Here is an 11,472-nt window from a genome sequence, read left to right on the forward strand (position 1 = left end):
CACGTCCCCATTAAGCCCTTAAAGGGGAGTACCCCCCCCCCCCCCCGGGGTTACAGTGTTTACAGCGTATCATAAGGCTTTCACAGGTGAAAGCAGGTACTGCAATCAACATTTGATCACGCGTCGTATTGTTGGAAAAAACGTGATCAATTTTGTACAAGGTTCGTTGCATCCGGGCTTTTAACTAAATCCCTCCAGCTCATCTCCAGCTCGTGACTGCTGGCTCTGCTTGCTTGTACTTGCGTGATTGGTGAGGCGAATCATGCAATGCGGTCCTAGCACTACTCTTCACGTTTAAACGCGAGTGCTCAGTGGAAAAGAAGGACCTATCATGACGCGTAGAAAAGTTGCTATCCCGATAGATGCAAGCGAGCACAGTGAAAGGGCATGCGACTGTAAGCATTTTTCAATTCTTTCTATGTTTTATCGGTGGTTTATTCACTTGTATTTCATGACTTGTTGTGTCCGAGTGGTTGTACGTGAACGCCTGCATGCACAGTGGCTGAAAGTAGAAATGGAACGAGGCATACAAATTAATTATTCGTTGTACGGAGACAACGATTTTCTCTAACGGGAAACTAAAAATCATTATCTTTCCAAAGACAGAATTATTACGCTTGATCGTTTACCTCGGGTGTAAGCCTTGTGCTGAGCAAACGTTGGCATTTGTTTATTAATTTTTAATGCTAGTACATGCAGATGGTACAGGTTGAAGCTGAGTTACATAACTTATTGAATTAACAATTTCACTGAACGTATCACAAATTGTACGTTTTTCGAGGTACATGTTAATATTATGGGGGCAAATGTCAACCAGTTTTTATCGCTTTTCCTGAATCAACCCATTAATCGTTTATCCCAACTCCCACAAGGGGAGAAGTTTGTTAAACTTTTATAAGCATGCACATTGGTTTTCTTTCTTGTTGTTTTTGTCTTACTTCCCTGTGTCGACGAACAGATTTGGTCTGTTAATTATAATGAAGTTTTTACAATGTAAAGGAAAAGCAGTGACATGTGATGTTACGTCACATGACAACTGATGTGTAGGAGTATCACTTTATTTTAATTAAAGCGAGAGTAGATGGAGAAGAAAGCCTTTATTTTAACACCATTAGTCTTAAAGCTAAAAGGTTTGTGTTGGTGTTGTTTAAAATATTAGGAGAACTAATAACAGCTCATTAGAAAAGCAGTGCTGCTGACACTTCAAGAACATTGACAAGAGAATTACGTTCAAATTATGAGGCAGTTGAGGCAGAAGAAACATTAAACTAGAAAAATCTTTAAAGTAATCTGTTTTCAGTCTTCAATCTTTGCGTTTTTTCATTGCTAATCTTGTAGGCATTTGCTTCTAAATCAATGTGTCATCCCTTGCCAGTGTGTCATTGGTCAAGACTAGTGCCACTCATGACATATTGTGCATGATATTTGATTACGATAAAAATAAGTACATGTCTCTAGAATGTAAAGAGTTTGTGAGATACCTATAGGAATCCTTATTGACCAGTTTTTGAAATTAGCCGAACTATAGGTTTGTTATCCAAATTACATCATTATGTTGCTATGCAGACACTTGTAAACATTCATCAGTCTGTTAGTGCACCATCTTTATCATATGACTTGTTAGCTTCAAGCCAAGCTTGTAAGTCTAACTTACCTTGACAATCTTCTCAAACAGCAAAAATGCACCCTTTTTTTTATTTAGTTCTCTAACTTTGAACAACATGCAATACCTCTATTTATTGATGCCTGATGTTTTACATGTACCATTGAATTTTCCTATTTTAAAATCATAGCTAATTTTATGTACGACCTCCAGCATAAAAATTCACTGAGTACAATTCAAGAAGAGTTTCAAGACACTTCCAATATCCATTCTCATAATACTTGAACCTCTCCTTCAAACAACTTTTATTCTCAAAGCTTCAGACTCTCTATTCAGCTTAACTCGTTCTCCTGAATTGGATAAACTATATGGAATGGAATCCCTCTAACTCTAAGAAATCTTAAAAACAACTACTTCTAAAGGAAACTATATTAATAAACGCTAAAAGGTTACCACAACGTTTTGACATCGCCGAGATGTCATTGTCAAGTGAGAGAATAAATTATAAGCCGCATATAAGTACAAAAAATGGTGAATAAATTAAATCAAGAAATGGTTCAGTGACGGTTAAGCGACAGTCACGATTGTTCTACTTAGCAAATTAATTTGCATCGCTGTTTTCAAAGAACTACCTCGATGCAAAGCAGTCTGTGACGTCAACCCGGTATCAAACCCATTCCACTTCATTGCTCGGTTATGAATCAAAGTGTGAACACTTTTCCCGTCTTTTAAAGCCAATAAATGAGGGAAATTTCAGTCAAAGGGTTGTGAAAACATTATGATCTATTTGGGACAATTTTGGAGAATGAATAAAATGGAGGTGATAGGCACTTTAAAGTGCTACTATGATAAAAAAACACTTCCTTTTTTCCTTGAGATTTTGAAAGTGTGTGATGCTTAACACCTTACTGGCAAAAATTTGAGGTTTGATTTTTAGTGTAAGTTTTGGATTTTACAGTCAGGCATTACTCACATTCAAAACTGACCGATTGGACATCAGAGGGTAGGATCTAGTGAAAAGTGACATCATTTACGCAGTAGCTTAAAACTTTAGTCTGTAAATGCAGCTTATTATATATGCAAAACACAAGTTAAAAACTATGCACACTTTGCAGGCTTTTAAAAAATTCTAAATAGTATTCTCGTGGCCTCCAAAGTATGTGGCATGCTCCAAAGAAATTCTGTTGGCCAACTTTACAATGGATTTTCTCAAGAACCAATTAAATTATATGGACAAAACCTCACACACTTTGTAAACTTATCATAATCTGCTGAGTGTTAAAGTGCAGTTTCTTTGGATGTCTGTGTTAACACAAGGGTTATTAATTCAGCGGAGCAGCAAGGTCAGTTTCGCATTTGAGCACTTGCACTCGCTTTCTGAAATAAAAATGTGAAAGTTAAAGGCATTTTTCTAAAACTACATTTTATTATCTTTCCATTGGTATATAGTTTTCTTCGGTTTCTATAATCTAATTAAAAACACAAACAAAAGCGATTTTTCAAAACCTAAACCCTAACTCTTAAATAGGAAAATTTCTGTTAAAATAAACAGGACGGTGTCTCTTTTAAATCAAGGCTTAAGGGCCCACTGATGTATTTTTTGGGGTGCATTGCTAAGGATGTAATGGTTAAGTAATTTGAGAGAATTTGGCATTATTTTGGTCAGTTTCCAACTTTTGTAAGCCAATGACCCTAAATATGACGTCATCATACCATGCCGATGGTCACGTGATCAATAAAGGAAAACTCTAAATTTGTCTCCATGCTACGCAATTTGGGTATTTAATCGATGGTTTGATAATTTGTATTCCTTTTTGCATCCAGCCAAGCATGGTTTTCTTTTTATTTTGAAAAATGTTCTTTTTGAAGATGATAACGATACTGAAATACCCATAACTTTTTCAAAAAAGATGATTTTAAAAAATCAATGCTTAGCTATATTCTGTATTTGGGGATGAAACGTGCCATGTAAAAAAAAAATTAATTCAATTTAAAACCGCCGGAAATTTAGCTTTTCCCTCAAACCGGAAGTCAGTTCGTTTTACGCATGCGCAGTTGATCTGAGAACGAGCGCGAGGAAGGGCGAGGAAAAACCTTCGATGCAAACAACAGTTTGTGCAGTGACTTTTGCTTGTGAGTGGGTTTTCTTGTCAGCTCATGATATGATGACGTCAGTTACCGGAAGTAAAATTTCACTTCCTTAGCAATGCGCGAAAAATCCGTCTGTAGGCCCTTAAAACTTGGGTCACTTAGTGTTTAGTTTTCATAGTTTTGAAATCCAAATAATAATAATAATAATAATAATGATAATAATAATAATAATAATAATAATAATGATAAATAACTGTATATTTTAAGTGTCAATGGATTGAGCACAAGAGCACTAATTTGGGGCACTATCGAAATTAATTTAAATAAAATCAAATCAAATATTGGTTTATTTGGAGAGGGGAGAACCAGAGTACCTGGAAAAAAACCTCTTGGAGCAGAGAAGAACCAACAAATTCAACCCACGTTTGACGCCGCGACTGGGAATCGAACCTGGGCCACATTGGTGGGAGGCGAGTACTCTCACCACTACGGCACTCCTGCTCCCCTAAAAGCAAAAGAATTGATTTTTTTGTCATAGGAGCACTTTAAATATCAATCTTAGTTTAATCACTCACTGAAAAACTCCCATTAACCCTTTGATGCCTAAACCGGCCTTAACTGGCCAGACTTATTTACTCTGTCTAATGCCAGACAATTTTACTCATCAGTGGAGAACCCCCAGGAGTCAATGGGTCAATAATTAACTTGCTTGTAATTTCAAACAAAATTATGTAAATATAGTAATGAACTATTGTATTACTGTTCCATTCAAATAGCTCTACTACACTTTTACATGTAAATGTTGTTTTGTCATTGTGCATGTTCTGTTCATCACAAAAACATCTCTGACATGCTGGATTACATTATATTTTTGTGCATTTTCTTTGCTGATTGTTGGAGGCGTGGTGGCTTCATGGTTAGTGTGCTTGACTCGGGATCAAGTGGTTCGGGTTTGGGTCCTGGCTGGGGACATTGTGTTGTGTTCTTGGGCAAGGCACTTTATTCTCGTGGTGCCTCTCTCCACCCTGGTGTATAAATGGTACTGGTGAAATGCTGGGGGTAACCCTGTGATGGACTAGCATCCCATCCTGGGGGGAGTTGTAATACTCCTAGTCGCTTCATGCTACAGAAACCGGAGATAAGCGCGGGCCTGATGGGCCTTCTGGCTCATAAGCAGAGACTTTTTTTTGCTGATTTCAAAGCAGTGCTTTGGGAGATTTACATATTTAGTTGTTATGAGCATTACTTGTGCTTGCTGCAAAATACCAATAAATAAAGAAGGGCTGTATACATCCCATCCTAAGTGACTTTTTCTGACCAATTTTTAGTTTTTGCTCATTATTATATCAATAATAATAATAATAATAATAATAATAATAATTATTATTATTATTATTATTATTATTATTATTATTATTATAATAATGAGCAAAAACTAAAAGTCGGTCAAAAAACGTTTTGTAATGCAACAGTTATTACAGTAATTATTATTAGAAAATGCATTACGGCCTTGTTTCCAATAGATCCTGGAAATACAACAGAAATAAGCGGAGCTGGAAAGAAAATTGGTCAAGCCATCACTGCCAACCATGGCGAATAGTTAATATGTTAATCAATCTTTTGTCCATTGTAGTGTATTGTTAAAACAAAGTTTTTGAGAAATGAATCTTCCAGAACTGTATTGGTAGACTTTATATTGCTTCTGTTATTAATAATAATAATAATAATAATAATAATAATAATAATTATTATTATTATTATTATTATTATTATTATTATTATTATTCTTAATAACAGAAGCAAGATAAAGTGTACCAATACTACATGTACTTACGTCTCAACTGGCAAGAATATTTGAATACTTTGTGTTGGATCTTCTGTTCTATCAGGTCATTACTAAGCTAAACCCTAGACAATTTTCAATTGCTGGCAAATCAACAACTGATGTTCTTACATTCTTTTTTCATTCCATACTGAGGCAGGAGAGAGATATCAATGTAATATATACAGAAATAATCTATAAATTCTAATGTACAAAAAAAATGTAAATTAAAATTATTCAACGACAGTTCAGGCCACAATGTACTAAATGTTCTTGCAATACTTAAAGTGCTTCAGATTACTCATAACTGCATTCGCCTTAGCAGTTCTTTTGTCCTGTTTCCCATCAGTTTCTACAGTTAGTCTTCCCATTACTTTGACCATCTGCCCAAGACATCCAAGATGAAGTTATATTGATTAACTTGATACCCTGGATACTGTTAGATTTGAGTTCTCAGTGTAAGGCTCCATACTTTAGCATCTTCTCCTCATTTTTCTTCTTTCTGTTGTCTATCTAAGGGAAAATCATCTTAAGGATTAAGCAGAAAGAAAAAGCAAAAAAAGAGACAGATCCAAAGTCCCAAGATCTGTAAAAAAGCCCTCCAAAATGTCGAGACACCACACCCAAACAACCAACAGCACAATCTTGTCGACACCCGAGGCGTCTTCCTTTCAAGAGGAGACTAGTTGGTGATTTTCTCATCCTCTTTAGTCACCACATTCTTAGCATTCCGAGAAATCAACAAATGTCCACTCCTGAGCCTCTCAATCCACCCCTGTAACGTCTGGACAATTATGTTCCACCTCCTTAGTTGTCTTGATGCTCCTAACCCACCAGATCTCTGCATTCCCATTACCCTACACCCGCATCTTATCTGGAACCTCCTTATTTCACACTACTGTGTGGTATAAGGAGATTCCGGATAAGGTGAGGGTGCTGCACACATCACACTGCACTTCAAAAAAAGCTCCCAGTACACTCTCAACCCCATGACATTATGCCTCCTCCGATACTCCCTCTGTGCCAGACCAGTCCAACCACTTGCCACATGCCCAACAGACTCCACATCCTTGCAAAATATAGTTAGTGCGCTTTGGATCTACATCTTCCTTCTCAATTGTGGCCTGAAAAAGCCTTGTTTAATAGTATAGCCTGCTCCTGAGCAGCACAACACATACATGGACCCTTTCCCAAATACCGTTCTCTAAACCACTGGGACGACTTTAAGGTAAGATAAGAGCGGTCAGATCTTCGGATTCTGGATGTGTTGGGAGGAATGGAGTCGTTGGGACTAGGTCTGGGGCCAAGGTAAGCAATGTTTACACCTGCAGAGTTTGAATACCATCTCCTCGCTGGTTGTTCTGTTTCACAGAAAGTCAAGAATTATTGTACCATTATCATTATTGTTTCAATGATTGCTTACAAAATGCGAGGCTAACGTTGTTTTTGATGGCCATGGACTACTTTTCATGCAAACCAAACAAAACCACTAAAGAATTGTGAATACAATTTGAAGGGCTGTAGCTCATATCTAGGTAACTGTATGGTAATTCTAATTTTTGTGCAAGAAGAGGATGAAAATACAAACTTCAGGAGGTATGGGTTCCTTGGATTCCAAGTGAATGACAAAAAGTGCATACATTCCCAACTTTGCTCTTAATCAAACAATGAATATCCTGTCTTCTGGCAACATCGAGCTAACTGAGTTCTCGAAAAGGTGAATTCTTAATTTGTATTTAGCCTACGTAGGCTAATTTGTATTACACTTGCCACCATTGTAAACATTCCAGCATGTACAGGGTGTAGCACAAAACATGTTCAACTCGCTTGGTAGGGGATTCTAAATTTGCAAAATCAATCCTTAACAAGTTGGGAGTAACCAATTTAGCATCTAAAATTGTTTTGTGTCCCCAGTTGTTGGTGTTATAAAATGGCAATATATCTCATCTCTCTCTCTCTTTTTTTTAAGGGTATTTCAAAAATATGTATAGAAAAGATGGTGATAAGGTGTTTATCATCCATGTGAGTGAAATGGCTCCTCAAGGCAAGCTGGGTAAGCTTGTCCTCTTAACTTTAGCTGATTGCTTTTGTTACATGTAGTTCTTTGAGTGTTTTTAAAGACCTTTCCAAAGTCAATGAAGAACTGTCAAGAATGTTGAATTTTCTACACAGGCACCCTAAGCTCAGTGTGGGGGAAAGCCAACATGACCAACTAAAATATAAGGATTTCTATGGGAATCCCAATGAAAGACTTGAGAAGATAATTGAAGGAAAAAATTCTCAATTAAAAAGCCTTACCTTATTTCCATTGTGGGTCACTTCATTGCTGTGATTTTTTTTTTATTCAACGTAATTTGAGCCATTTTTCAATCCCTTGGTTGTCAAATGTATTATACGATACCGAGGCTACACACTCCATTCTGGGGAGTCGACCACATTGAGTCAATAGTTCTCATGGTTACAATTCCACATCAGAATCAATTAACAGAGATCAAACTTTCATTTCAAGCCATCAACAACACAATAGCAGCCCTGCAAGCGACCTCAAGCAGTAGTTTGTTCACTTGATCGGAACCAAAAATTTTTTGGAAGATGGTTGGGCCGGCAACATTGGACAGTTGACCTTTGAAACCAAATGCTTAACAAACTGAGCCCTACCCAGGTGGAAGACCATTTGTTGTTGTTTATTAACGACGCATTTTTAAATTCCCCTGGGGCGCAACATAACTGCATTAGTCAAGTCTCTTAAAATTGTGTTGACAAACTTCAAAAACACATCAAAAAGCTCGTTCAAAGATGGCTTTCTGTTTCGATGCTAATAACAAAATTTCATTGGTCTCAGTAAGTCCATCCTTGAAATATTCATTGTTAAAAAATATCTTACGAGAACAAACTTTATTTCTTGAAGGCTTGATGCATACATTTACGATCGTGAACAGTGTTCAAATGTACAAATAAAAGCTGTATGAAAGCCCTAACTTACCACGACGTCCATCTAATAAATAAATTTCTTTGTCCTCAGTTTGTACAATACTGCGTTCATTCTCGCTAGGCCACTTCGCTTTCAAAGCCACAACTGCAGCTTTCATCAAGCTTTTCCATGTTTTTAAAGTTTGTCAACATGAAGGAGGCATTACTAATGCAGTGATGTCGGGACCCAGGGGAATAAAACCATTAACGTTCTCTCACCTGGGTAGGGCTCAGTTTGTTAAGCATTTGGTTTCAGAGGTCAACTGTCCAACATTGCTCGCCCGACCATCTTCCAAAAAGTTTTTGGTTCCAATCGAGAGAACAAACTACTGCCTGAGGGCTTTTAAATTAAGATTTTTTTCGTGTAATTATCTTTTCAAGTCTTTTATAGGGATTTCCATACAAATCCTTACATTTTAGTCAGCCAGGCTTGGGGTACCTGTCTTTTCTATTGTCATTTTGTAGGAATAAAAAAGAATTAAAAACAACCCCATTCGAGTCACAGTCATTCATTTGGATAACAGCATAGGGGCTGTGAAGTGACAATTTTGAGATCTACAGGGCTGTGCTCTGGTTGTGGCCCCTGGCAACTAACTTTTGCCTTTGGGCAACAAGGAAATTCCAAATTTTCACCTGTCAAAGCTAAGAAAATGACAAAAACAGTTTTTGTATCTTGAAAATTAATTACTTTGAATCATTGTTTTGTTAAAAAAGTGTGGATAAGACATTTGGGAAAACTTAAAGTGACCTCCCTCCACATGTGGAAACATCCTAGAGTCTCCTTTTCCTTTGGTAACCTTTGTAAGTTATAATTATGTTCTTGGACAGAGACCATCACTAAAGAAGACTGGGATCAGCATGTAAAAGATCACACACAAAAAGTGAAGGATCTTGAAGAAAAGTACAAGGAAAAGATGTGTTGTGAAGAGGTACGGATTATGTTAATTTCTTATTAATCTTGGCATATTATAGTAATTTATTATTAGCATAATAATTTATTATAATAATAGATAAGATTTCGTGCTGTTTTTATTAATTTTTAGGCAGTGTTCTGAGGATAACTGTTTTTGGTCGTTTTTATCATTCATCGTTGTCAATTGTGGTTAATTCAGACTAAACTACCAGTAGAGAAAGCATGGGTTGAATGTTCATGTATGTTGTTCTCTGTTGGTGCAGGATCCTGGTGCTGACTAGCCCAAGCATTGGGTTAGCTTGTATCTCTATATAGTAGACGCCATGTCTCGGACAAAAATTTTTGTTGATAAGCCAACTCTAAAATCTCAGCTCTGTGAAACTGTTGATCCTAGTAGGACACCTCCTAAACCTTAAGAGCAGGCAGTCTGGTCGGATGGTTTGTTTTACTTTCTTTTTTTTTTTTTCTAGGCAGACTTTGCTGTAAAGCTTTTGAGTGGTGCTAAACCTGGTGAAGCCATCGTAAAGGCAATCAAGGAGTGTGAAGCTGATGTTGTGGTGATGGGAAGTAGAGGCATGGGTGTTCTTAGACGTACATTTGTGGGCAGTGTCAGCGACTACGTAATGCATCATGCACATGTTCCAGTCATCATTTGCCCCAAGCAGTGATTTTTTTTTTCATGGAATCCAGAAGTAATATTAAGTGTTGACATTCTTGTCGTTAAAGCACATAGCAAAGTACTTTTTAGGAAACACATGTCAGATGAGGCTCGAAATAAATCATTCAAATTATTAGAAAGAGTGTGCGTTTGTAATAAATTAATTTTATTTTCTGTGCATATTAAAGTGGGTGATATTCAACTAATAAAGCAATCTGATTGGGTCAGGGAGCGAGAGGAATTTTCTCATCTTGCACGCTCACAGCAGGCGATATTGTTTTTCTTTTACAGGTGGTATTGTTGCTTGCATTAATATATTAATAAAATGCTTTGATGAAGCCTCTTTTATCATTTTCCATGCTATGTATTCATTAGAATTGCAACCTTGCTTTCCTTGTGAGGAAAATGTTTCCTTGTTCATCCTCGGTAAATGGCTATACCTTCATACCTTTCTCTAACTTGGTTCTTCTCTAATTTGGTCACTGCTTACTCTATCCATGATTGGTAGCCCCATAATCCTCCTTAACATCCTCATCTCTGCAGATTCAAGTATCCTCTCCTTCTTCCTGGTTTTCCACACCTCAGAGCCCGTCAATGAATTCTCTCTGATCTTGAAAAAAATTCTCTGGCACCTAGTGTATCCTCATTGGATTGGTTGGGTTGGATTCATTACCACAACCGAAAGTTATAAATATCAGGTTGTAAGGGCCATAATGGTGTTTCCTTTTATGTCAAAGTGCATTCCCACATATAATTCTGCACCAGTGTGGAGAGTTATCGTTGAAATTTTACTAAATGCACATCTAACAAAGAATGGCTATTTTTTTTTCTTGGATGAGGTTGCTAAAGAACCTTTTTGTTAGCTTGCATGGCAGGCGGCTTGCTGAGTTTTAGAAATGGCCGCACGAAAACCTGGTATTTCTTCTCGCCGTCACTTGCCCTTTTCACTTCGGTCCAGGTTTTCGCATGGAAAGCAACGTCTAAAATTTACCAGACCGCTACGCAGGCTATCTTTTGTGATAAATTGAGTTCCATTTTCTTGATGCTTTGAAATTATGACAAAAGATTTGAAGTGTCCGTGAGATCTGGCTCCTAAGGAATCTTTTTAGTCAGTGCCACGTGTGATTATCGTTTGTTAACTGCTTATTTGTTCAGTTCTTCTTTGGTTAATTAATGGAACACAGACCACTTCCATATTAAATGGCAGCCAACTCGTCATTCTTTTGTGTTCATGTTAATTACTCCTGCTGCCCTCAGTTTTGAATAGAAATTTTAAAATACTTGTTTGCATGATCGAATTTTGTTTTGCCACGATTCAGAAAGAGATTTATACCCCTATTTTGTGTTTTCAAAAACCATAACAAAATTTGTTTTCTTCACCTGCAAATTGTAGTGAGCCAATGGTTATCACATTG

At 37.0% G+C, this 11,472-nt stretch overlaps 1 protein-coding gene and 1 pseudogene across 1 annotated transcript; both read left to right on the top strand.

The window, feature by feature from the left end:
- The first annotated feature begins 238 nt into the window (after nt 1-238).
- LOC138060043 (universal stress protein Slr1101-like) lies at nt 239-10,267 on the top strand. Its single transcript, XM_068905768.1, has 4 exons — nt 239-395; nt 7,486-7,569; nt 9,315-9,415; nt 9,870-10,267. The coding sequence occupies exons 1-4, from the start codon at nt 332-334 to the stop codon at nt 10,065-10,067; spliced, it is 447 nt and encodes a 148-aa protein (XP_068761869.1). The 5' UTR covers nt 239-331; the 3' UTR covers nt 10,068-10,267.
- A 503-nt stretch (nt 10,268-10,770) lies between these two features.
- LOC138059525 (uncharacterized) overlaps nt 10,771-11,472 on the top strand; it is a 5,234-nt pseudogene continuing 4,532 nt past the window's right edge.

The sequence above is a fragment of the Montipora capricornis genome, chromosome 1, assembly GCF_036669925.1.
Source record: "Montipora capricornis isolate CH-2021 chromosome 1, ASM3666992v2, whole genome shotgun sequence".
NCBI lineage: Eukaryota > Metazoa > Cnidaria > Anthozoa > Scleractinia > Acroporidae > Montipora > Montipora capricornis.

Coding starts and splice junctions, on each gene's coding strand:
- LOC138060043 (XM_068905768.1), top strand. CDS start 332: ATGACGCGTAGAAAAGTTGCTATCCCGATAGATGCAAGCGAGCACAGT. Junction 396..7,485: donor CAGTGAAAGGGCATGCGACT/GTAAGCATTTTT, acceptor CTTTTTTTTAAG/GGTATTTCAAAAATATGTAT. Junction 7,570..9,314: donor GGCTCCTCAAGGCAAGCTGG/GTAAGCTTGTCC, acceptor GTTCTTGGACAG/AGACCATCACTAAAGAAGAC.